Source organism: Elephas maximus, chromosome 9 (assembly GCF_024166365.1).
Source record: "Elephas maximus indicus isolate mEleMax1 chromosome 9, mEleMax1 primary haplotype, whole genome shotgun sequence".
NCBI classification, from domain to species: Eukaryota; Metazoa; Chordata; class Mammalia; order Proboscidea; family Elephantidae; genus Elephas; species Elephas maximus.
This window is the reverse complement of record NC_064827.1, coordinates 78,280,503-78,308,439: the sequence shown is the minus strand read 5'-3', so window position 1 is coordinate 78,308,439 and position 27,937 is coordinate 78,280,503. Positions and strand designations below refer to the sequence as shown.

General features: G+C 42.2%; 1 protein-coding gene across 4 annotated transcripts in view; it reads right to left on the bottom strand.

Moving 5' to 3' along the window:
- The window catches only part of GARNL3 (GTPase activating Rap/RanGAP domain like 3), a 206,986-nt gene extending 180,113 nt beyond the window's left edge, over positions 1-26,873 (bottom strand). The window contains exons 1-2 of one of the 4 annotated variants that reach the window (XM_049895409.1): positions 26,725-26,873; positions 1,676-1,846 (exon numbers count right to left, since the gene is read on the bottom strand). In XM_049895409.1, coding sequence (XP_049751366.1) covers positions 1,676-1,846; positions 26,725-26,849 — 296 coding nt within the window. In that variant the 5' untranslated portion in view covers positions 26,850-26,873. Of the gene's footprint in view, positions 1-1,675; positions 1,847-5,704; positions 5,794-26,724 lie in introns of those variants that run through there. The other 3 variants (XM_049895411.1, XM_049895410.1, XM_049895412.1) reach the window with 3 other exon arrangements.
- Positions 26,874-27,937: the final 1,064 nt, after the last annotated feature.

The following is a 27,937-nucleotide window of genomic DNA, read 5'->3' as shown; positions in this document are numbered from 1 at the left end:
TGCTGTTTCTCAATGTTTGCTGTGCTTGGGAATCACCTGGAAAGCTCTTTCAAAATACTGGTGCTTAGGGGGCACTGAGTTTATATTAATGGCGGTAGAATTCTTTGGAAAAGGATAGCGAGAATGACTACATAACTTGAAGAATGTAATCACTGTCACTGAATTATACATGTAGAAGTTTTCGGGGCAGGGGGGAATACTGGTGTTTGGTCTCACCCTAGACCTCGGAATTCTGGAGGGATGATGCAGGATTCTACACATTTTTAAAGTTCCCCTGGTGACTCGCATGGGCAGTCCAGGTTTGATAGTTTGCTGTCTATCAAAATTGATGGAGCACGCCTTCACGGATTCAAGCCTTTGTTCTGTAGTTTCCTCTGTTGAAGATGGCCTTCTTCCCCTTTCCTGCCTAACTAATGTTCATCCAAAGAGGCTGAGCTCAACTCTTGTCTTTCCAGTCCCCAGCAGATTACTTACTCCCATAGCACTTTACGGCAGCCCTGAGTGGCACAAATAGTAAATGCACTTGACTGCTAACCGAATGGTTGGAGGTTTGAGTCCACCCAGAAGTGCTTTGCAAGAAAGACCTGGCAGTCTACTTCTGAAAAATCAGCCATTGAAAACCTATGGAGCACAATTCAACTCTGAGACACAAGGGGTCGCCATGAGTCAGAATCAACTCTATGGCAATTGTGTAAGTATGTATAGCACTCTATGCATGCTTCTTTTCTAGTGCATTGTAGTTATTTTGTTATTGTCTGTCTCCACGGATTGGCTATGAGTTCTGAAGAGCCCTCTTCAGAATCCGAATCTCTGGGAGTGGGCCTCATATGTAATTTGTTTTTTAAGTTCATAGGTGATTCTGATCCATGTCCCTAGTTAAGAATTAGGCTCAGAAAAGCACTGGGTACAGTCGGCATCAATAAATATTTGTTGCATTGAATTGATGAGGCATCTCATTTATTTTTAAGTCAATTATATTACTGCACCTAGTTGCCTCTGATTCCACCGGAGAGCTAAAAAGCACTCCTCTCTTGTAATAGTTTCTTCATTCATTTACTTATTCACCCAACAAATATTGTATGCCCTAACAAAGCTCTGGGGATTCAGGAGTAAACGGGAAGACACCATATGGGTTAATACTATATGGGACTTAGTCTACTGATATATTAGTTATTATTATAATTTCTTCTCTATTATAGTGAAATTATCTTGTTTTTCCTTCCAAATACTATTTAATACTCAAAGGTAAAGAAAATGTCTTATTCTCATATATCTCCTATGCTGCTGGCATATAAAAGGCATTCTGTAAATTTTTATTGAATCAAGGCAACACATTTCATAGCACTTATCACAGTTTGTTAGTATATATTTGTATGATTATTTGATTTATGTCTATATGCCCATGAGTGTGAGCCCCCTGAGCACAGGGACTGGATCTAGTTTGCTTATCAGGCCTGGCTAGAGTAGGTGCTCAACAAATATTGGTAAACAAATAAATACATGGATAAGACATCCTTAAGAAAAGAAATGCAATTTCCCAACCAAACATCCACTCCCTTCTCCCTCCTCACTCTCCCCCAAAAGGTAAAGAGTTTTTTCCTCTTGAGCATTAAGGGATTTTAATTTATAGTGAGCATAAGCCCAAACTGAGATGATGCTTCTTTTACTTACTTACAGGTTGACCTGGGACTCTAGTTCAGGGTCTTTTGTTGGCCATGTCTGAAGGGGCTGGATGCCAAAGGAGAGAGATGACTTTGCTTTCCATAGAAGGGTTTGTGCCATCTGACTCCCACAGGACCCTTTCGTCAGCGGATCCATCAGTGGGCCTGGAGGCTGAAGTGCTGTACTGAAGCAGAGGGGGTTGGGAAAGGCACTGAGAAACAGAGCACAGCAGGCCTATTCTGGCACTCCTACCCAGAGGCCAGCCCCATTATTACAAGTCAGGAGGAGGGTGAAGCCAAGCACTCCCAAGACCCAGGTGCCCTACCAAGACTGCATCATGATCGTCCTGCACAAAGCGATGCCTGTGCAAACTACGTATAACGAAGGCATCGTGCCTCTGGACTAGTCCCAGTCCTGTCACGCACCTCAGCAATGAGTTAAATCATCCACACTGTCAAGTCAGTGGGGTCTAAAGGGAAAAGGAGGGCCAGTGAGCATTTTAACAACTGCAAACTCATTTAGAAAAAAGGCAACATTATTTTGGTAAAGAGAATTTATGTGTAAAATGCTTTTGGAGAATAACTAGTGGTGGGACCTCATGGCCATCACTGTGGCAGTCTAAGAGTGCTTGATTTATCTCCTCATTTTTAATTAAAATATCCAAGAAAAGCCATAAAAGGGCCTATATTGACAACAACACTGTAGATAAATAGGCCCAAAGCCCATATTTCAAGAGTAATGGCATACAGTATGTAAGCAATAAATTCTTGATGAATTAATAAATGAATTGCTCATGGGAATAAATTGAGAAATGAATTCCTGAAATGTGCCTGCGCCTTTCTCTGATGCCGCAATGAAGAAGGTGGAAAAGGTAGCTCTGGAATGCACAGGCTGCTGTATTAGGGCAATTCAGGCATCCCTGCTCCTCCTGGCTAGAATTACTTTCTGAGCCAATTGGCAGTGTTTTTACTAACCTTTATCTGGAAACCCTGGTGGCATAGTGGTTAAGTGCTATGGCTGCTAACCAAATGGTCAGCAGTTTGAATCCACCAGGCACTCCTTGGAAACTCTATGAGGCAGTTCTACTCTGTCCTATAGGGTTGCTATGAGTCGGAATCAACTCAACGGCGCTGGGTTAGGTTTTTTTTTTTGGATCTGAAGTGACAGACAAATAAGCAAAAAAAATCCAATTACTTGGGAATGAAAAATAAAAATAAAAGCAATTTTAGATAATGTTTTAGTCAAAAAGGATTCTGTAATGTCTTCTTAATAAAGACTGTGACAAGACAAAAGGCCTAGTAGTTCAGGGCAGTATTATCAAAGAGAAGAGAAGTCTGCACAGGAACTGCCGTTCTGCCAAGGATTGTATGCTTAGTAGTGACTGACTCCCCACAACCTGGATTTATGGGAGCCAGACAGATACCGCCCTTTCCCAAGCTGCTACAGTAGCACTAATCAGGCCCAAGGCTGCAGGCATTTTTTTACAAAAAAGTTACTGCAATGGTCTATACCTAGTACAGGAAAGATTCAAGAACCACCTGACCTCCCAACGTCCCACCTGCCCCCTTTGAATTTTCTCTCTTGCCAGGTTCCCCTGGTATTCCTTCTTTATAACTGCTGACTCAGATCTCTCCCACCCCCATGGCCTTCCCTGGGCCTGAGAAGACACATGCTGCATACCTGACCTAGACTTCTAGATAATCTTAACCTAGGCTGTCTTTAGGCCACTTATCTTGGCTGCAAGACTTTCACATATGCCTCAAGACTTCCACATACAGCTAATGGCAAGAAGCCAAGGTTCTGGTATGCCATCAACCGTTCTTTACTCAAAGTAAGCCCAAGTCTTCTAAAATCCATTGTCACTAGAGTTTATGGCTGCCTTAGCAATGAACAAATAAATAATAACAAGTCTTCTAGATGAGATATATATTTTCCTCTTATTTATTTTGAAGCCCTCTGATTTTTTTAATTTTTTTTTTTTTTAGTTAAAAAACCCTTGTATGCAAAAGGTTTATTAAGCAAATATTCCCAAAGGAAACTGATAAGGAAGTGGAAGAGGCCAAGTAAGGCTTTATTTTCAGGCAAAGTGCCTTGAAGGGACAGCTTCAGCCTGATTGAAGCTGTGCTATCCAACTTGGTAGCCACATGTGACTACTGATTAATACGATTAATTGAAATTTGGGTAATGAGATGTGTAAGTATAAAATACACATAAAGACTTGGTACAAAAAAAAAGAGTATATAGCAGCATTATTCACAATAGCCAAAAGGTGGAAACAGCCCAAGTGTTCATCAACATATGGATAAACAAAATGTGGTACAGCCATACAATGGATTATTATGCAGCCATAAAGAGAAATGAAGTTCTGATACATGCAAGACATGGATGAACCTGAAAACCATTATGCTAAGTGAAACAGGCCAGAACCAAAGAACAAATATTACATAACTCCACTTACATGAAATATCTGGAATATGGCTTCAAACTGGTTCACTCTGGTTTGAACCCCTGCTGAGAATTTTAACAGATATCTTTGTTAAAATATAGATTCTGATTCAGTATATCTGGGGTGGAAATGTAAATTCTCAGCAGGGGTTTGAACTGCAACGAACCAGATCTAGAATGAGCCCTGGTCTAGGACAGGCAAATTCACAGAGGCAGAAAGTAGATTACAGGTAACCAGGGGCTGGGGAGAAGGAGGAATGGGGAGCTATTGCTTAATGAATACAGATTTTCTGTTTCGGGTGACGAAAAAATTTTGGAAATAGATAACGGTGACAGTTGCACAACAATGTGAATTAATGCCACTGAAGCGTACACTTAAAAATGGTTAAAGTGGCAAGTTTTATATGTATTTTACCACAATAAAAATTCTAAAAAATAATGTAAAACATCTCATTAATAATTTTATACCAATTATATAACGAATGATAATAAAATATAGTCTTAAAATTAATTTTAATGTAGCTACTAGGAAATGTAAAATTACACATGTGGCTCACTTTATATTTTGAGCAGTGCTGCCTGGGATGCCTAGGAGTTGTCCCCACCTAAGCTAAGGAGCTGGGCTTTCACACTCCTGTGGCCCTCAGCCCTTTGCTGAGAGCCATGGGGTAGGGGAGGTATAAACTCCCAGGTGCTTCAGACTCTGCACATGTGGGCAAAGCAGCTCCAGTGATGCCAGGGCAGTCTCCTAAGAGGAGTTGCAGGTGTGGATGGTGAAGGCAAAAGCACTACCATCCATACCTAAAGAGGGGCAGGGAGGAGAGTACGGAAATAGTAAAAGAGGCCCCAAGGGATCTAAGCAGAGAGTGCCAACGTCCATAACATTCCTACCTCCACTCCCTTTCCTCCTCTAGTTTAAAACAGTCTCATAGTTTCCTACCACTCCTTTCTCTATGTATCTGTGAACCTTTATGTGACATATGTACATATACTATGTACAATGTTTCAAGACTTGCTTTTCTACCTGAACCACATCTTTCTATGTCAGTAAAACTAGGCACATCATTAAAATGGGATATTACAGAATAAGACAACCCCATACTTTGTGTTCTTTCAGTTTATTTTAATCTTTTAATACTTAGATTATTTGTCTTAACATATAATTTTCTAGCCCTTTAATCTTTAAGATTTTGTTTAAAAAGTTCTTTTAAACCTTTTCCATCATTTAATTTTATTTTTACCATAAAAGGGCACACTTACTTTGTCATAACTTTACCATTAGAGTTTCTGGGTTCTTTTTTATACTTTCATCTAATTCTTTAACTTCATTTCCTAACCATCCAGATTTTGTCTCATCATTGTTAATTTTAATCCTTTTACTCATTTATTTTATCTTTTCTAGTCTTAATTTTCTAATTAAAAAAACTGATGTTCCTCTTAATCTTTTGACATATTTTATCTTCATTTTCTCATTATGTAAAATATTAAGCAGTTAAAGAACTACCTGGAGAGATGACAGAATCTAAGTGTCCATTTGCACAACTGCCCTCCTTAGTACTCATTGAAATACAGCCCAATATATAAAGGAAAACTTACTAAAACAAGAGAATGGCCAGACTTCATGGCGCAACTCTGAAGATCTGCTGTACACAGTAAAATGCAGATAAACCAAAAAAGAATGAGGAGATTCCACATATTTTATGTATGCGAGGAAAATGTTCTGAAAGGTCTGACAGTGCCACATTTGGAGGGATGAGATCCGGAAGCATGCGCAAGACTGAGGTAGAAGCTGCTTCTTTTTCTTTTCTTCTACTGCCCCAGCTTTCTAATAAGAAAGGTTGGATAACTAAGCAAAACAAAAAAAACAGGATGAAACAAATAAATCTACAATCAATAAACAAAGAAAATAACTACTGAATATCCTGAAAAAAAAAAAGTAGAAAATATCAAAACGTATTAAAAAAATAGGACCGGACGGTTCTAGTAGGCAACCAAAATAAAACACCAGATCACCTTCCAGTAGAAGAAAAGGCACTGGAACTACCTGATAGGGAATTCAAATCTCTAATATTCCAACTATTTAAGCATTGAAGGAAAAAGCAGACAAAAATGAGGAAAAAATAGATAAAAGCATGGAAAAGACAGACAAAACAATGGAAGAATTCAAGAATACAGGAACGAAATGTCAAAATAAATTCACAACTAGAAATCAAACAAAAACAGCAATTAGAATCAAAAAGATAACAAGATTTCAGAAAGGGACAGTGTCAGAAGGCTTGAGGAGCAGGTTTGAAACACTGGAAGACAGGATTAGTGAAACTGAAGACAAATAACTTGGATACCACTTTGTGGAAAATCAGAGAAAAGAATGAAGAAAAATGGAGAAACCCTGAGAATGACGTAGGATACAATCAAATGCAAAAATATGCAAGTGATTAGAGTTCTAGAACAGGAGGAAAAAATGGACAATACAGAAAGGAGTACTGAAGAACTGCTGGCAGAAAACTTTCCTAATATCATGAAACATGAAAAGTTGACCATCCAAGAAGCTCAATGAAACCCATATAGGATAGACCCCAAAACAAAATCACCAAGGCATATTATCATCACACTAGCTAAAACGAATCAGAGAATCCTGAGAGCAGCTCGAGAAAAACAAAATGTCACACACAGAGGGGAAACAAGATTAAGCTCTGATTACTTGGCAGAAACCAAGCAGGCAAGATGGCAATCGGATAACATATACAAAACCTTGAAAGAAAAAAACTGCCAACTAAGAATAATATATCCCGCAAAACTGCCAGCAAATATGATGGTAAAATTAGGACATTTCCAGATAAATAGAAATTAAGGGAATATGTAAAAACCAAACTAAACTTACAAGAATTATTAAAGGGAGTCCTTCAGTTAGAGAACAAACAACATCAGATGACAGTCTGAATCCAGAATGCAAGACTGCATCAGCCAGATACCATCCTAGGCAGTGAACTCTCAAGGATTAATCAAAACTAAAAGGTCTACAACAGGGAACCAGAGGTTAATCTGTAAATGACAACAATGTCAGAACAATAAAAGAGGGAATAAACGGTGTAGGTATAAAACTTTCCAATGGAGAGGAAGGGAAGGTGATATCAAAAGTAATAAAAGACTGGTTCAAACTTAGGAAGGCAAGGGTAAATTTCAAGGTAACCACAAAGAAAGTTAAGAAATCTACTAATCAAAATAAAGAAGAAAAACAAAGTCTAAGTAAACACAAAATTTACAAAAACAAAAGAAATGAAAAAAATCCACAAACAAAAGGAATTCAGCAAAGGGGAGTAAGAGGAACAAAGAAAACATCAGCACCACAAAAAAAAAAAAAAAAGCACTACAAAATGACAACAATAAACTCACACCTATCAATAATTACACTGAATGTAAATGGCTTAAATGCACCCGTGAAGATACAGTGAGTGACAGAATGAATTAAAAAACAGGATCCATCAATATGCTGTCTACAAGAGATACACTGTAGAAACAAAGACGTAAATTTATTAAAAATCAAAGGATGGAAAAAATACATCAAACAGCTACCGAAAAACAGCAAGAGTGGCAATACTAATCTCAGATAAAATGGACTTTAAAATAAAATCCACCATAAAAGACAAAGAAGGGCATTACATAAAGATTAAAGGGACAATCCGTCATGAAGATGCATCTAGTGACAGGGCTCAAACATACATAAAACAAACTCTAACAGCACTGAAAAAGAGAAACCGACAGTTTCACAATTGTAGGAGAGTTCAACACACCACTCTCGGTAAAGGACAGGACATCTAGAAAGAAACTCAGCAAAGATACAGAAGATCTAAAGGCCACAATCGGCCAACTTGACCTCACAGACTTATACAGAAGAGTCCACCCAACAGCTGCAAAGTACACATTCTTTTCCAACGCACATGGAATGTTCTCCAGAATGGACCACATCTTAGGCCACAAGGCAACCCTCAACAAAATCCAAAACACTTAGATAATACACAGTATCCTCTCTGATCACAATGCCATCAAAGTAGAAATTAACAACAGGAAGAGCAAGGAATAAACTAGCACAGGACCTATGAAAAGCAGTATGCAAAAGACAGATGAAGAGTTATTGATCAGAAGATTTTTAAGAGGGATTAGACAAAAAATATTAGACAATGGCTTCGTTATCTTAAGAAAAATGACAGAATGTGGACTCTCAAAACACAAATCAAATAAAACACAATTCACAAGGTTGTAGGATAAAAACCCCAGAATGTGGATAAGAAATAAGACTGACTGACAGTATAGAGTTGCTTTCTTGGAGGGGAGTGGACCTGAAGAGAAAATGAGGACGTCCACAGGCAAACCTCCTGTGTGGGGTATCTTTGCATGTGTGGTTTTTTATTAGACTGAAGAGAGCTCTCAGAAACATACAGTTTACAATTTTCTCCTCTAATGATGTGACTCCCAATCCCTCAGGATGCCTTGATTGTTAATATTTTGAGTATAAAGGGATGGGGGTAAAGAGAAAGGTGGCCTGCCTCACTGTTGGCCCTCTGCTGAAGACTGTGAGGAGGCAATTGCCGTCTACTGAGAAAAACTTGTCTAGAACTCCAGAGCAGGACTAGCATCTGTGCTAACCACAGCCAAGCCTGTTGAGGCCCAATGACTCAGTAAAGGCAAACCATGAAAAACATAACAGGGCACAACCAAAGCTGTCTCAAATGTTAGTAGGTAGACCCCTGAATGCAGCAACGTGGTATAGAAGGCAACAAGGTCTCAGTTCTGGCTCCTTCACCCTGGCAGATACCTCCCCTGGTAAAGGCTCCATTGATCACTGAACTTCAGCCATAATTCCACAGGGAATATGAGAAGCATCAGCGAGCCATACCCACTCACTTGCATTCTTGATCTTGTATATTCCTCACCCTGTTTGCTGAAAACAACCTTAAACTGAGCCCAAATCATCATTCTTGCCTGTCTCCAAATAGAGGCCAGCCTTTGAGGTGCGAGCTGGCTCAGTAGCTAAGTGAGCAGTGGTCCCCGCAGAGCTGGGGGCAGTGGGAAGACAAGCGGAGCAGCAGGTGTCTATGGGCGAATCAGAAGTGGACACAAGATAATTCCCTCTGTCCCAGCATCTAAGATGCCCCCTCCCACATGCACAATTACTCTCTACCCTCCAACCCTCTTATTTTCTCCATACCACTCACTGCAATCTGAAATCATCCTAGGTATGCATCTGTTTATTGCTATATCTTCTATCTCCCTCCACTAGCATATTAGCTTCACCAGTGCAGGAACCTCATCATTGGTCTCGTTCACAGTTGTATCCCCAATACCTAGACTGTCTCATAAACTCATCGCTGTCGAGTCAGTTCCGACTCATAGCGACCCTATGCACAACAGAACGAAACACTGCCCGGTCCTGCGCCATCCTTACAATCATTGTTATGCTTGAGCTCATTGCTGCAGCCACTGTATCAATCCACCTCGTTGAGGGTCTTCCTCTTTTCCGCTGACCCTGTACTCTGCCAAGCATGATGTCCTTCTCCAGGGACTCATCCCTCCTGACAACATGTCCAAAGTATGTAACATGCAGTCTCGCCATCCTTGCCTCTAAGGAGCATTCTGGCCGCACTTCCTCCAAGATAGATTTGTTCGTTCTTTTGGCAGTCCATGGTATATTCAACATTCTTCGCCAACACCACAATTCTTTGGTCTTCCTTATTCAGTGTCCAGCTTTCACATGCATATGATGTGATTGAAACTACCATGGCTTGGATCAGGCGCACCTTAGTCTTCAGGGGGACATCTCTGCTCTGCAACACTTTGAAGAGGTCCTTTGCAGCAGATTTGCCCAATGCAATGCGTCTTTTGATTTCTTGACTGCTGCTTCCACGGCTGTTGATTGTAGATCCAAGTAAAATGAAATCCTTGACAACTTCAATCTTTTCTCCGTTTATCATGATGTTGCTCATTGGTCCAGTTGTGAGGATTTTTCTTTTATGTTGAGGTGTAATCCATACTGAAGGCTGTGGTCTTTGATCTTCATTAGTAAGTGCTTCAAGTCCTCTTCACTTTCAGCAAACAAGGTTGTGTCATCTGCATAATGCAGGTTGTTAATAAGTCTTCCTCCAATCCTGATGCCCTGTTCTTCATATAGTCCAGCTTCTCGGATTATTTGTTCAGCATACAGATTAAATAGGTATGGTGAAAGAATACAACCCTGACGCACACCCTTCCTGACTTTAAACCAATCAGTATTCCCTTGTTCTGTCTGAACAACTGCCTCTTGATCTATGTAAAGGTTCCTCATGAGCACAATTAAGTGTTCTAGAATTCCTGTTCTTCGCAGTGTTATCCGTAGTTTGTTATGATCCACACAGTCAAATGCCTTTGCATAGTCAATAAAACACAGGTAACCATCCTTCTGGTATTCTCCGCTTTCAGCCAGGATTCATCTGACATAAGCAATGGTATCCCTGGTTCCACGTCCTCTTCTGAAACCAGCCTGAATTTCTGGCAGTTCCCTGTCGATATACAGTGCTGCAGCTGTTTTTGGGTGATCTTCAGCAAAATTTTGCTTGCGTGTGATATTAACGATATTGTTCTATAATTTCCACATTCAGTTGGATCACCTTTCTTGGGAATAGGCATAAATATGGATCTCTTCCAGTCAGCTGGCCAAGAAGCTGTCTTCCATATTTTTTGGCCTAGAAAAGTGAGCACCTCCAGTGCTGCATCTGTTTGTTGAAACATCTCAATTGATATTCCATCAATTCCTGGAGCCTTGTTTTTCGCCAATGCCTTCAGAGCAGCTTGGACGTCTTCCTTCAGTACCATCGGTTCCTAATCATACGCCACCTCTTGAAATGTTTGAATATGAACTAATTCTTTTTGGCATAATGACTCTGTGCATTCCTTCCATCTTCTTTTGATGCTTCCTGTGTTGTTTAATATTCTCCCCATGGAGTCCTTCACTATTGCAACTTGAGGCTTGAATTTTTTCTTCAGTTCTTTCAGCTTGAGAAACGCCGAGCGTGTTCTTCCCTTTTGGTTTTCTGTCTCCAGCTCTTTGCACATATCATTATAATACTTTGCTTTGTCTTCTCTAAAGGCCCTTGGAAATCTTCGGTTCAATTCTTTTATACTTCATCAGTTCTTCCTTTTGCTTTAGCTGCTCGACGCTCAAGAGCAAGTTTCAGAGTCTCCTCTGACATCCATCTTGGCCTTTTCTTTCTTTCCTGTCTTTTCAGTGGCCTCTTGCTTTCTTCATGGATGATGTCCTTGATTTCATTCCATAACTCATCTGGTCTTTGGTCACTAGTGTTCAGTGCATCAAATCTATTCTTGAGATGGTCTCTAAATTTAAGTGGGATATACTCAAGGTCATATTTTGGCTCTCGTGGACTTGCTCTGATTTTCTTCAGTTTCAGCTTGAACTTGTATATGAGCAATTGATGGTCTGTTCCACAGTCGGCCCCTGGCCTTCTTCTGACTGATGATGTTGAGCTTTTCCATCATCTCTTTCCACAGATGTAGTCAATTTGATTTCTGTGTGTTCCATTTGGTGAGGTCCATGTGTATAGTCGCAGTTTATGTTGGTGAAAGAAGGTATTTGCAATGAAGAAGTCATCGGTCTTGCAAAATTCTATCATTCGGTCTCCGGCATTGTTTCTATCCCCAAGGCCATATTTTCCAACTACTGATCCTTCTTTGTTTCCAACTTTCACATTCCAATCACCAGTAATTATCAATGCATCTTGATTGTATGTTCGATCAATTTCAGACTGCAGCAGCTGATAAAAATCTTCTGTTTCTTCATCTTTGGCTCTAGTGGTTGGTGCCTAAATTTGAATAATAGTCATATTAACTGGTCTTCCTTGTAGGCATATGGATATTATCCTATCACTGACAGCATTGTACTTCAGGATAGATCTTGAAACATCCTTTTTGACCATGAATGCAACACCATTCCTCTTTGAGTTGTCATTCCTAGCATAGTAGGCTATGTGATTGTCCGATTCAAAATGGCCAATGCCAGTGCATTTCAGCTCACCAATGCCTAGGATATCGATGTTTATGCACTCCATTTCATTTTTCACGATTTCCAATTTTCCTAGATTCATACTTCGTGTCTGTCAGTTTGTCGTACTGTGGGGGCTTGTGTGTTGCTGTGATGCTGGAAGCTATGCCACAGGTATTCAGATACCTGAGGGTCACCCATGGAGGACAGGTTTCAGCTGAACTTCCAGACTAAGACAGACTAGGAAGAAGGACCCGGCAGTCTACTTCTGAAAAGCATTAGCCAGTGAAAACCTTATGAATAGCAGCGGAACATTGTCTGATACAGTGCTGGAAGATAAGCCCCCCAGGTTGGAAGGCACTCAAAAGATGACTGGGGAAGAGCTGCCTCCTCAAAGTAGAGTCGACCTTAATGATGTGGATGGAGTAAAGCTTTCGGGACCTTCATTTGCTGATGTGGCATGACTCAAAATGAGAAGAAATAGCTGCAAACATCCATTAATAATCGAAACCTGGAATGTACGAAGTATGAATCTAGGAAAAATTCCTAGCCTGTAAAGGTGCTCAATAAATATTTGTTGAATGGATAGATACGTGAATATGTGAATGCCATGAACTTCAGAAACATATTCATTAGGACTAGGGAAAACATTTCAGGTTGTTTTTGCCTTTTGTGAATGAGGTCACTGCTGGCTTCAGCCACATTGATGAGACCTGTTTCTTTACCAATCTCTAATAGGCAGCTGCATTGTATTGACTGCGACGAGTGTGTGGGAGTGAAGACAACCCATTTACAAAACATCAGTCCTGGCTTGATACATGGAACTGATGCTAGAAAAAAAACTTAATGGTTGACAGCGCTTCTAGAGACATTTTCTCTCTAGTCAGAAAACATAAAAGAGGTATTTATGTCCTAACTTTCACCTGTGCTAAAACTGTGGAATGAGTGACACTTATGGTTAGAAAGTCCATTTCAAGCACCTACGAGGTGTTTGATTTCCCAATTTTACCTCCTCACCCAGTAAAGTGGCTCCCAAGACTGGAGTGCCAAGTATGCAGCAGCACACCAGTGTACAGGGAACCTTTCACCAGTGTGCCTTCAACTTTCAGTCAATGTGTCTAATTTACTTGTGCTATGATTTGAAGAGCAGCTCTGGTGGCACAGTGGTTAAGAGCTGAGCTGCTAGCCAAAAGGTCAGCAGTTCTAATCCACCAGCTTTTCCTTGGAAACCTTATGGGGCAGTTCTACTCTGAGTCAGAACCGACTCGACGGCAACAGGTTTGGGTTTTTTTTTTGTGTGACTGAAGAAAGATACCGTTTGTGGCATACCTGCTTGATATCCGGTTCAACCAGCTTTTAGTGGGCTAAGGTTGGGAAGCAAAAACATAATTCCCTAAACTCCTTTGCAGTAAGAGTTCTGAACATGATTTAGATTCCACAAGTCAGGTGTGCCCATGAGAGATGGTCTTAGTCATCTAGTACTACTATAACAGAAATACCAAAAGTGAATGGCTTTAACAAAGAGAAATTAATTTTCTTACAGTCTAGTGGCTAGAAGTCCAAATTCAGGGTGTCAGCTCCAGAGGAAGGCTTTCTCTTTCAGCCCTGGAGGAAGGTCCTTGTCATCTATCTTCCTTTGGTTTGGGAGCATCTCAGCACAGGAAACTCAAGTCCAAAGGACGTGCTCTGCTCCTGGTGCTGATTTCTTGGTGGTATGAGGTCCCCAACTCTCTGCTTACTTCTCTTACCTTGTATCTCTTGAGAGATAAAAGGTGGTACAGGCCATACCCCAGGGTAACTCCCTTTACATTGGATCAGGGAAGTGACTTAGTAAGGGTATTACAATCCCACCCTAATCCTCTCTAACATAAAATTACAATCACAAAATGCAGGACCACCACAGACTACTGGGAATCATGGCCTAACCAAGTTGATACACACGTTTTTGGGGAGACATCACTCAATCCATGACAGAGACTCTGGTTTGGAATCGGGACCGGCAGGGTGAGGGGATACAGGGAATCATTTCGCTTTTGCACATCATGACAGAGGTGCTGTGGTTCTGGAGTCAGCAGCTTCCTTATTCTACAGCTTTCTGAAGCAGCAGTGGCACGTTTGGGGTTCAATGCAGAGTTGGTAATGTGGTTCTCTAGTTAGCTAAGGTGGCAGCAGTTTCTTGCTTCTTGGTTTACCAGCTTCTTGTTACGGAAGCGGCAGCTTTCTTTTTCACCCCAGAGCAGAATGGCTATGGGGGCTAGGAGGTGTTCCTGGGCACTCAGATTCGAGTCTGCTCTCTAGCCCTTCCAACAATTTTGTAAGCACTTAGTTTCCTGTATCAATATTAAATCCCTCTCTGCTTATACTAGGTAGAGTGGATTCTGTTGTCTGCTAATCAGGTGACTGACTGATAAGCCTTTTTTAGTGATGTCTGTTAGATCGGATTTTGATCTCTATGCGACTCTGTGCAGAGTGTAGAGTAGGGCACAACTTTCTTCTGATAGGAGCAAGAGTATAAACTCCAGTAGGCAAAGAAAAGAGATTGTGTGTTTTTACTGAAACACAGGAATTTTGTCTTTGGAGTATAAAAGAGAGCTTGCTCAAAGCACTAAACATTTCTATGCAAACAGCAAAGGGGTGCTTAAGGGTAGCCAAAAGGACAGCATACAAACTGTGGATGTTTCTAAGGTCACTGTGATACTGAAGAAATGATTGTGCTATCATTATTACTGAACTGTTTAACATAGTTTTGAGTATTTTCAAGTGTGCATCAAAAATGATTATACCCAAAAGTGTGCTAAAAACACAAAATACTTTAGAAATACTAGTCTAACCTATAGATGCTTCAACACCTCTAGGAATAAAAATTTTACTGCATCCTAAAGTAAGCCACCCCAGCCTGGGGCAGCACTGACTGCTGGAACGTACTTGCATGGATTGAGTTCAATCTGTTTTCTCATACCCCATACCCACTGCGATGGGAGGTTCAGCCCAGGGCCATACACAGAATGGGCCTAATTCCCTTCTCGTAAGACATCCTCTAAAATGTGCATTTTCTGTATATTTTCTCTTCTCCAAGTAAAACATGCCCCCAGGCCTCTGGGTACTGAAGTCTTTTCTCTTTACAGAATTATTCCCATCAGATACAAATACCTTTAAAAAAATAAAAACAACCCCTGCCCCCACGTCCCCCAATTTAAATCATATCCTTGCAAAGAGTTTACTATATTCCTTGTTCCCAACCCCTTCCCTTTCATTATCTTCTGAAGCTGGTCCAGTCAGACTTCCATTCCCACTATTCCAAAGAAATAGCTAAAAGGTATCAAAGGCCACCAATGACCTACATGATGCCAAAGCCAGTGGTCAACTCTCAACTGCTTACTTTGCTAGACCTAGCAGCAGCAGCATTTGGCACAGAAAATCACTCCCTCTTTCTGCATTTTAAAAAACTGTTTATTTATACTAATCTTGTTTCCCCAAAACAAAAGGCATTTAAATGACATCATGTATCTATGACACCATGATTTTACATTTAAGTCTCAAAATCTAAATTTTACTTGGGATTTATATGAACAGTTAACCAAAGTCCACCAAATCATAGTCACACTTCCTGGTTGATAAAGTTTATTTATTGTTTCCCTTTTCCTAATGTCTCTTGATATCCCTTTTTCCCCCCCACAAATTTTTCATCCTTCCCTACTTCACTGTGATTCATAGTCACATTAAAAACAAAACAAAAAAACCTTGACGTATTGTTGCAAAGATTTCCTATCCGAAGGTCCATAGCTACACTGTCTGATAAGGTAGCCCCAAGCACATCTCGCTACTGAGTATTTAAAATGTGGCTAGTTTGAACTGAGATGTACTATAACTGTAACATACACACCAGATTTCTAAAGACAGTACAAAAAAATTTAAACTATCTCAATAAGTTTTTATATTGATTATATGTTGAAATGATAATATTTTGGATATATTGGGTTAAATAACTTATTAAAATTAATTTCACCTTTCTTTTTACTTTTCTAAATATGTCTACTAGAAAATTTAAAATTACTTGTGTATAGAAGAATACTGATCAAAAGGGGGAAAATGTAGAACAGAACTTATTCTCATGGACTTCAGACTCTGGAGCCATGGAGACTGGATGAACCTCTTGAAACTATTGTCCTATGATGATCTTTAACCCTTAAACCAAAAATATCCCCTGAAGTCTTCTTAAAACCAAACAATAGTTTGGCTTATCTAGTAAGAAGTATCTGCCTTGATCATTATGCTCTTTTAAGAACTATCTCAAATTGACAACAGCAACGGGAAAGATTAGATAGGAACCTTAGGGAGAAGTGAGTGTTAATTGGGGAGGAACGACTCTAAAAAGGAGGTAAGAATGGTTATACAACTAAAAGAATGTAATCAATGTCACTGAATTGTACATGTAGAAACTGTTAAATACAACAAAATAAAAATTAAAAAAAAATTACATATGTACTCACAAATACCAGAGAAAGGCACTTTTCCCCCCCGCTAAGCACCCTGGTGGTGCAGTGGTTAAACAGTTGGCAGCTAACTGGAAAGTCGGCAGTTCCAACCCACGTGCTTTGGAAGCCCTGTCGGGCAGTTCTTCTCTGCCCTATTGGGTCGCTATGAGTCGGAGCTGGCTCAACAACAACGGGTTTGCTTTTTTGGCTTACAAACGTAAAATACACACCAAATTTTTTAAAACAGTATAAAAAATTTAAACTATCTCAATAATTTGTTATATTGATTACATGTTGACATGATACTATCTTGGACATACTGAGTTAAATAAGGAACCCTGGTGGCGCAGTGGTTAAACACTTGGCTACTAACCAAAAGGTTGGCAGTTCAAAACCACCAGCCGCTCCACGACAGAAGAATGTGGCAGTCTGCTTCCATAAGGATATACAGCCTTGGAAACAGTGTGTAGCAGTTCCATTCTTCCCACAGGGTTGCTCTGAGTCAGAATTGACTCAACGGCAATGGGTTTTTATTGGGTTAAACAAAATAAATTATTAAAATTAATTCTACCAGTTTCTTTTTACTCTTTAAAATATGGCTACTAGAAAATTTAAAATGATATATGTGGCTTTATATACTTGCTAATACCAGAAAAAGCCAATTTTCCCCCACATTTTATACACACACACACCTTTGTCACAAATATTTATACATATCTTTTCAAGTCAGAAACATAGATCCATATCACCCTTTCTAACAGATAAAGAATAGAGTACTGATAGCACTCCTGGTGGATGTTTCTTTTTAATTTTGCAAATAACCCTGCAGTGAACACCCTTCTACATACATCTCCTTGGGCAGCCACACCTCATTGCTAATTTATAATTGCTTACTGTCCTCTAAGGTCCTAGCTCTAGAGATAATCAGATGTGTCATTTATGTTTTCCCACTCATGCACGCTACTTTAGAAGGATTTTTCCCCAGGAAAAGCAGCAGTGAGTCTCACTGTATAGGCCAAATCTCATAATTTTCCTATAGCATTGTTTGTCAGACTTTATCTCTCTTCAGACCCTCAACTCTGGAAACCAGACAACCAAACACAATTTCTCATATTAACCTTCTAAAGCAAAACTAATTTGACTATTATCTTCCTCTAAGAAAGGAAGCTGGTTCGCATTAACTTAAAATCTTAGTGAATAATAAAAGCTGTTTTTTTCCTTCTCTTAGGAGAACAGACATAATATGAAAATTAATTTGCCTCTGTTGGCCCTAAAAGCCCATTATGTCAGCCCAATACAAGACAGCTTTTAATAGTCTTTCCCAAGAAGACTGCTGTTTTTCCAGAAGAAAACTGACAGCAGCAGATTTATTTGTGATTAAATACTTAAGGGCCTGGCATAAACAAAAAGAATAATGACATAATATAGAGGAATGAGGAATCTGAAAACAGCTCACATTAAAATACTGGCATATAAAACTACCCAGAAAAAAAGTCTCCTAGGCAAAAAAAACAAAAAAACAAAAAAAAACCTAACGGTCAGGAGAAACGTAAGGGAGAAGAAAGCAACCCAATGGATAATGGATAATTACTCTTTTCTGAACTTATCTTGGCCTGGAAAGCAATATGTATTCAAGAACAAAACATTTGTCTTGGCATCAAATTTGTTCTCACAAGGTGTGGGTGCAATGCATTACTAATAAGGAAGCCGTCATGTAGGAAGCAATATTTGGGAAAGTAGAAAATATATTTTCCATTTGTAATTCCAAATCTTCTGTCTATGGCGGGGCTCTGTACCCACTGTGGCTAAACATAGTAACCATAATTTAATCACTTAACTAAGGTAGTATTTTACAACCGGAACTAAAAAATATCAAAACTCCAATTCTGTGACTTGGGGTGATGTCTGGGCATCCGTATTTTGAAAAAGCTTCCCAGATGTAGTGGTATATATATATTTTTGCTGACCCAGTATCCACTCCCCTTCTTCTGGTAATCCAACCCAACCAACAGCTGCTGGGGAGGAGATTCTGACTCATGGCGACCCCATGTGTGTCAGAGTAGAAACGGTGCTCCACAGGGTTTTTAATTTTTTGTTGTTGAGAATACACACAGCAGAACATACACCAATTCAACAATTCCTACATGTATAACTCAGTAATACTAATTACATCTTCAAGTTGTTCCACCATTCTCACTCTTCTTCTTTCAAATTGTTTCTCCCCCATTAGCATAAACTCACTGCCCCCTAAGTTTCCTATCTAATTCCATAGGGTTTTTAATGGCTGATTTTTCAGAAGTAGATTGCCAGGCCTTTCATCCAAGGTGCTTCTGGGTAGACAAGAACTCCAACCTTTCAGTTAGCAGTTAGTTAAGCACATTAACCATTGGCATGACCCAGAGCTCTTCTTCTGGTAATAGCACTGTGATTTTCTTTGGGAAGGTCCCTATGGATGGAATTAATCCAACCCCTCAGTTCTGGATTGGGCACACGACCCAGGCCCAGTCCCTTCTGGCCAAAATGACTGGTTCAGGGATGAGCATTGAACCCAACAGATCCAATGAATGTCAACCCTGGGACATGTGCTGGGATTACTGAGAAACAACACTACCTTTCTGCTGGTGGTGTACACTGGTAGAATGTAAGCCTGGATTGGTTAACTTTGTCTCCATTAGGAAAGACTTTGAGAATAAAGCCAACTCAGATGATGGAGAAAGACTACTGATGAGACTATTTGAGCACCTGGATCTGCTCTCTCTGAAAGCCTGGTCTACCCCAGCATTTTGCATTTGCATCAACAAATAATTCCCTTTTGCTTGTCACTCATAGCCTTTGATAATATTTCTTTAAAATTTTTAACAACTGGTAAGGCAGAGATACTAGCCAATGAGAAAAGATGCTGATGCATTACTAGTTAAATGTCAGTCCTGCTTGTGGATGAAGAACTGTTCAATGGTAATTACAGCTGGGTAGCCTGAAATAAGAACCATTTAACCACTGAGACTCCACCCTGCAATCTAACCCACCACTTTTCATCTGGAATCAGAACCACAGGCATTAGTATTGCAAGTGGCTATGAAAGCAGAACCATGAATGGTGTGTCAAGTATAATGAGGCAAGCTTGGACTTCACTATCAGGAAAACAGAGCTGTCCAACAATAAAAAGAATTGCCTTATGAAGTAGTGGGTTCCCTGACCATAGATGCAGTAAACAGAAGCTGATGACCCATTATAAGGGCTGTTGTAGAAAAGATTCCTGCATTACCCTAGAGGAGTGGTTTTCAAAGTACGTCCCTGAACCAGTAGCACTAGCATCACTATGACCTAGTGAATCAGAATCTCTAGGCATGGGGCCCAGGAAACTTTTAAGAAGCCCTCTAGGTGATTCTCATACAAAAACTTATACATTGTTATGTGCCCCTAGTTTGCTCTCCCTCAATGTGACAGCACACTCCTTCTCTCCACCCTGTATTTCCCGTGTCCACCTTGCCTCCAGACAGGAGCTGCCCACATAGTCTCATGTGTCTACTTGAGCCAAGAAGCACACTCCTCACCAGTATCATTTTATGTCTTATGGTCCAGTATAATCTTTGTCTGAAGAGTTGGCTTCGGGAATGGTTTCAGTTTTGGGCTAACAGAAAGTCCAGGGGCCATGACCTCTGGGGTCCCTCCAGTCTCAGCCAGACCTTTAAGTCTGTTTTGTTTTTTTTTTTTTACTAGGGTTTGAGGTCTGCATCCCACTTTTCTCTTGCTCCATCAGGGCTTCTCTGTTGTGTTCTCTGTCAGGGCAGTCATTGGTGCTGGCCGAGTACCATCTAGTTCTTTCAGTCTCAGGCTGATGGAATCTCTGGCTTATGTGGCCCTTTCTGTCTCTTGGGCTCATATTTTCCTTGTGTCTTTGGTGTTCTTCATTCTCCTTTGCTCCAGGTGGGTTGAGACCAATTGATGCATCTTAGATGGCTGCTGGCTAGCTTTTAAGACCCCAGACACCACTGCCCAAAGTGGGATGCAAAATGTTTTCTTAACATACTTGGTTATGCCAATTGACCTAGATGTCTCCTGAAACCATGGTCCCCAGACCTCCAGGTGGTTCTTATATACATTAAAGTCTGAGAATCACTGCTCTAGAATAGAGAGTATTGTTCTCCAACAGTTTCCTAAGCCTCATCCCCAGAGATTCTGATTGAGTAATTTGGAGTGCAGCGGTTAAATGCTTGGCTGCTAACCAAAAGGTTGGTGGTTTGATCCCACCAGCTGCTCTGCAGGAGAAAGATGTTGCGGTCTGCTTCCTTAAAGATTACAGCCTTGGAAACCCTATGGGGAAGTTCTACTCTGTCTTGTGGGGTCACTATGAATTGGAATCAACTTGAGTTTCGGTAATTTGGAGTAGGGGTCCAGAATTTGAATATCTGACAAGTTCCCAGGTAATGCTGATGCTACTGATCCAGGAACCACACTTAGAGAACCACTGTCCAAGAGGTTAACCTAGGTGGTGTCTACCATCCCACCCAATGTTGAGATTCTTTGATCTTTAGGATTTGCCCTGTGAATTCAATCCTACTGAGAGAACGTTCGCTCTGCTGTGTCATATGTAATGCTATGGCTCACATGTGGTTCAGCCTCCATAATGTGTTGCAGCCAAAGGACACAGCTCAGCAACTGGAGAGTAATTTTAAAAATAAAATTTTTAGCTTCATTAATTGTAGTTCCTGATCACCACAAAGGGACAAAAGACAACAGATGTATTTCTTAAGATCCCCACTGCCTGCCTATTAGCCTCCCTCATATAAGGTAGATGTTTCTGTACCTTTCACTTCAAAACACCCCCTAAAATTTTTTTCAGCCAGTCCTAACCTGCTCCCTTCACACCTCTTGTTCTTCTTACCCCCTCTCTTCCTAAATCTGTCGTTCAAAAATGCAAAAAAGGCAGGGTCATCCTCTGAGGTCAGAGGACGTGGAGAAACTGAATGGCCAAAGCTAGGATTTTAATCAAGCAAGGGGAGGGAAAGGTTGACAACTTTCATATAAATGTTGTTTTTATCTATAACTGGTTAAAAACCTGTTGTTGTCGAGTTGATTCTGACTCATAGCGACCCTACGGGACAGAGCAGAACTGCCCCATAGGGTTTCCAAAGAGCACCTGGTAGATTCGAACTGCCTAACTTTTGGTTAGCAGCAGTAGCTCTTAACCACTACATCACCTGGGTTTCCTTATCCATAACAGTTACCATTAATTAATGCTCTGCGCCAGGCACTGTTTTAGCATTTTGTATAAATCAGTTCTTCTAAATCTCACATCAATACTATGGGATAGGTGTTACTGTTATTTTACAAATGAGTTAACCAAGGCTCAGAAGGTTTAAGCAGCTTGTCCAAGCTCACACACATCATAACTGAAAGGGCAGAAACTTGAACCCAGGTTTGTCTCACTCCAAAGCCCTTGTTCATGATCACTATCTGATACTGCCTTCCTACAAAACGATGGCAAACACATCTACGGCAAATAGTTTAATCATCAAGCATCTTACCCTGCTGTCTGCAGTCATCACTGCCCGCTCTAGATTTTCCATGGAGCCTTTCCTGTTGTCACCTGCTGGGATGCATAATGTGTGGGCCATTCCTTGCTCTTTTATGTTTATTAGCTCACTGTGTCTGCATGCCAGTTATCAGAGAAGACAGGGGATATTAGTAAAGAGAGTCACACAGGGTCACCATCCTGAAAGTAATGCCCTTTTTCTTCCTGATGTCAAGAACATGACTAGGTAAATATGGTAAACCCGATTCTGAAAGGTTCTAAACATGAGGCAGTGGTATTCAAACTTGATACAACAGGAAATGAGAAGCAACGGAGGACTTTAGTGTAAAAGACGTGTTATGGGTCGAACTGTGTCCCCCAAAAATGTGTGTCAACTTGGCTAGGCCATGATTCCCAGTATTGTGTGATTGTCCCCCATTTTGTCAGCTGATGTCATTATCCTGTGTGTTGTAAATCCTACCTCTATGATGCTAATGAGGCAAGAATACAGGCAGTTACATTAATGGGCAGAACTCAATCTACAAGATTACGTTGTGTTTTAAGCCAATCTCTTTGGAGATAGAAAAGGCAGAAACAAGCAGAGAGACATATGGGACACCTCATACTACCAAGAAACAAGAGCCAGGAGAATAGCGTGTCTTTTGGACCTGGGGTCCCTGCGCTAAGAAGCTCTTCAAACAGGGAAGACTGACGCCAAGGACCTTCTCCCAGAGCCGAAAGAGAGAGAATGCCTTCCCCTGGAGCTGCCACCCTGAATTCAGACACCTAGTCTCCTAGACTGTGAGAGAATAAATTTCTCTTTGTTAAAGCCATCTACTTGTGGTATTTTTGTTATAGCAGTGCTAGATGACTAAGATAGGAGGCTAACCTGGCAATGTTTGCAAATGAGGCAAGGGCTCTTGACCCTGGCTGTCCTCAGAATCACCTGAAGAGCCTTTCTGAACAACCACACGCTCTAGCACCACCCTGGGTTTTCTGGATCAATACGCCTGGGGTAGGGGCCCACACACCTGTACGGTTAAGATGTTCTACCAGTAGTTCTGATGCACAGCCAGGATTATGAGGTAATTTGGTTTAATGGATTAAAGAGGTAATATTTTTAAAAACAACAAAAATAAAGGGAGAAACTGCAGATAAATATCTGTTTTAGTTTAGGGAAGTTTTTTCTAATTAAGCATGAACAGGAGGATTTAGTAGATGTGACTAAATAAAACAACAATAATGATAAAAACTTAAAAAAAAACATAAAGTTAAAAGGCAAAAAAAAAAACAAACCCTTTGCCATCGAGTCTATTCTGACTCATAGCGACCCTGTAGGACACAGTAGAACTGCCCCACAGGGCTTCCAAGGAATGCCTGGTGGATTGAACTGTTGACCTTTTAGTTAGCAGTCATAGCTCTTAACGACTACACCACCAGGGTTTCCAAAAGGCAGATAGTGAAGTGAAATAAATATTTACTACATATTTGACCAAAAAATTACATTAAAAAAAAATATTTCAACTCAACAAGGACAAGAAATATTCCAAAGGAAAAATGGACAAAGTACATGCATACATATTTCATAAGAAGAAATAAAAATTATAAATAAATATGAGAAAACAGTTTTACCTCACTACTAAACAAAGGAATTCAATTTAAAACAAGGTACCACTTTGGCAAATATTTATAAATGATAATGTCCAGAGTTGAGGGAGGGAAGAAATAGGAATATGCATATATTTTGGGGGAAACTAAATTGGTGGTTGATTTGGCATTATGCTTCAAAAGCCTTAAAAATGTTCATTTTCTTTAATCCAATAATTCTCATCACTTCTATGAATTTATCCTAAGGAAAGAATTTACCCTAAGGAAATGATTACATTGACTTTGGCACATAGATTCACTGCATTTTTAGTAAGAGTGAAAAACTGGAAATAAACCAGCTGTCCAACAATAGGATGGGTTATATACATTTCAATATATCCAGATGACAGAATACCAACCAAGGATTTAAAAACAGATTTTTTCAGAAATGTTTAAGGCTGTGGGAAAATCCTTACAATAGATTAAGTGAAAAAGCAAGTTAAAATGTTAACATAAATATACACAATTAGGAAGGAAAAAGACTAGAAAATATGTGGTAGGATTATGGGTAAACGAAAATTTAATTACCTTCCTGATATTTTCCTTGATTTTTCAAATTGCTTCCCACAAATTGTTTTTATACTCAGAAAAATGATAATTATTATTTCAAAGGCTTATCAGATAATTTCATTAAGTGTTAAATAGAAGGAAAAACTCCTGGAGGCCAAGAAGTCATTTAGGCTTTCAGGTATAAGGTCATGGAGACAAAAGAGGAAGTGGTCCAAGTAGGAATTCAGAGAAAAATTCTGTATGATAAACACTAGTTTTATGGATATTTAAATTTATTAAAGTTAAATAAAATTTAAAATTCCGTTCCTTAGTCACACTAGCCACATTCCACATGTTCAATAGCCACATACATTGTTGTTGTTAGCTGCTGCTGAGTTGGTCGCAGACTCATGATGACCCCATGGAATGAAATACTGCCTGGTCCTGTGCCATCCCCATGATTGGTTGGAGATCAGACCATTGTGATCCATAGGGTTTATCATTGGCTGATTTTCAGTAGATCACCAGGCCTATCTTTCTAGTCTGTCTTAGTCTGGAAGCGCCACTGAAACCTGATCAGTATCATAGCAAGGTGCAAGCCTCCACGGACAGAGGGGTGGCGGCTGCACTTGAGGTGCACTGGCCAGGAATTGAACCCAGGTCTCTCATGTGGAAGGCAAGAATTCTACCACTAAACCACCAATGTCCCCATGCTACCATATCAGACACAGCAAATTAGGGAACATTTCCATCACTGCAGAAAGTTTTATTGGACAGTGCTGCTCCAAACATGCTATCTAAGGCCTGGAAGATCCAGCTGCTGGCTCGTCTCTTGGTATACCTTTTTCCATTCTTCACGCTCCAGCAACACTAGTATAAGCATCAAAAGGACAGAGACCATATTTGCCTGGTTTTCCCAGTCTAAAAGGGGAGATACACTGTCCAGGTCACTACACACAATATAGAATAAAAGACACAGCATCCGTTGTTGACAAAGCACAGAGCATGGCCTGTAGCTCAGGGAAGGTTTCCCAGAGGAAGAGGGGTAGGTGTTAGCCAAAGAGTAAAGGAAAGAGCATTCTAAGCAGAGAAAAGAGCATGATATGAATAAAGGCACAGATGACACAGCACAACATAAGGGAGGAATTACCAGCTGGTCAGGCATTTTTTCATTCAACAGAAAATAAATGTCTCTGATGAGCCAGGACCTGAGCCAGGCTCTGGGGATAGAACAGTGAGCAGGACAGTTATAGTTCCTGTTCTCATCATGTTCCTCTCATCCAGTATTGTTGGAGCACCAAGGGTGAGGCAAGGTATGGCAAGAGCTGAAGATGGAGAGAAAAGGGATTGAGGACCTCCCACCCCATATTAAGGATCCTGGTGTGTTACCTTGGCAGTTGAACTTTCTTTCAGGCCTCTGGGGGGGAGGGGGGCAGAGTCCCACCTCCTCATCTTATTCTTTGCCCCCAACCCAGCCCATCACTGCTGTGGATCGAGGAGAGCTCTTCAAGGGGTTTAGGCAGCGGGGGCACAAAGAGTTTTAGTAAGATCTTTCCAGAGGCCAGCTAGGAGGTGGATCTAAAAGGTGTCAGAATAAAGACAGGAAGCTTGGTTGGGAGGCTGCTGCAGTCATCTAGGATAGGATGGGGGACTGAAAAAAATGGTAGGGCAGGCCTGATGATGTTGAAGTAAGAGAATTCACTAAAAGTTAAGAAAATGCCCTCTAAATGAAGAGGCCTGGCAGAGCTGGGGGTGGGGGCACCGAGGTCAGCAGCGGAAGGAGTGTCTATGAGGCAAGGTTCCAAAAAGAAGAGGACTGAAGATCTGCAGGAGAGTTCCACTGGCTAAAGGAGGGTGGGAGTCAAGGAGGGGCACCGGCGTCGCAGGCAGAGGAAAGGCGTCCTCCAGGAAGACGTGCAGGAGGGGCTCTGCGGGTCGGGGGTGCTCCACGGTTCCAGGAAAGGGCCGGGCTGGTGAGGCAGCAGGTGTGCAGTTACCTCGGGAGCGAGGGTGGGAGGAGGCGAAGCCGGCCTCAGTTCAGGGGAAGTGCAGAACGGCCAGAGGCTCCCGAGGAGAGGAAGACCTCCGTTTGGACTTGAGGGGTTATTTCTCGACCTTGTCCTTGAGCAGTTACAAGTAGCGGGCAGGGCACATTCTCAATAGCCTGGAATCCGCCTTAGAACCACCGGGCTTGCTCAGGGCCTGACACAGGAACGACAGTTTGGGGGCGTCTCCTCGGGGTCTGGATTCCCAACACTCGCTCGGTTTTTCTGAGGCGTGCCCCTCCACACCGCCCGCTCCCGCTGCTCGGCCCCAAACCCCCTCCGACCCCCGGCCCATCAGCCCAGACTCCTCGCCCAATCCCCCTCAGACCTCTCCCCACCCACGGCATCGCCACCCTCCGCCCCCTCAGACCGCCACCCCACCCCCACGTGGCCGCGCCCCTCCCCGGCAGCGGTACCTGGGGCTCTCGAAGCTGCATCCCCTGCGCCGCAGCGCCGCCCGCTTCTGCCGCAGGAGCGCAGCGGCCGCCCCGCCGGGCTCCGGCTCCATCGCCCCGGGCGGGGGCCGCGGGCTCGGACGCATTCGGGTGGGCTCGGGACTCGGCGGGACTCGGCTAGCGCCCGCACCCCACGCCCCGCCTTGAGCCCTCCGCCCAGCCTAGGCCCCGCCCAGGCCCGCCCCGGCCCCGCCCCCACACCCAGCCGGCCCCGCCCCCACTCCCAGCCCACACCGCCCAGAGCACCTCCGCCAGGGTCCAGGCGCTGTTCCCGCCGCGCGTTCCAGCCACGCCCCGCCCGGGCCGGCCCTGCGGGGTTCCCCGGCCGGCTCTCCGCTCCTCCGCTGGGCCCACAGGTTAAAGACGCCCACTCCGTCCTCCCGGCCCAACTCAGTCCGGTCCACAGCCCCGCCACTCCCGCTCCTTGCCCCTTAGACAAGGCCCCGCCCACCTACCCTTCCCTTTACTAAGTACCGGCGTGGACCCCGCCCTCACTCTAAGTAACGCTCTGCTCCGAGCGACCCCTCCTCACCTCAGCACCCCACCGGCCCTTCAACCGTAGCACCGCCCTCTCCTGGGACCGCCCTTCTCTATACCGCACCCACTTAATGGTCCCGCCCCCGTGGCCCCGCCTCTTGTCTCCTGAGCCCCTGTCTGTGCCCACAGCCGCCCACTCCTCAGGCCCTCCTGCACCCAGACCCAGCCAGGGCCCACCCAGGGCCCCGCCTCAGTCCGCAAGCAGGCCCCGCCTACCCCCGGGGGCCCCGCCCGCAGCGCCCTACCTTCTCACCTCCACGCCTCCTGGCTGAGGCTGGGATCCTGGAGTACCTTACTGTGGCTAAGCCCACATTCTGACATTCCCCTGTAAAGTCTGCATTTGTTCCAGGATCTGCCCACCCACCAAAGGTTGGTCCTGCTGTCTCCAGTGGCCTTTTGTGCTGCCTGAGGAACAGGATCCTATATAATGAAATTAGCGTCAATGGCAATTAGTTTTAAATTGCTGAATGATCTCTCACAGCTGGCTATGGAGACAGCAATGGCTAATGGCTAATAGAAACTGCTTGTTAGTGTCCCTCCTCAAGCTGCACCTGGGGCACCTGCCCTGCCTGCCATGCCTAGGACCATATCTTAGTTACGCCTCTGCTGACGCAGTGGGGCTGAGAGGGTAAAGCTT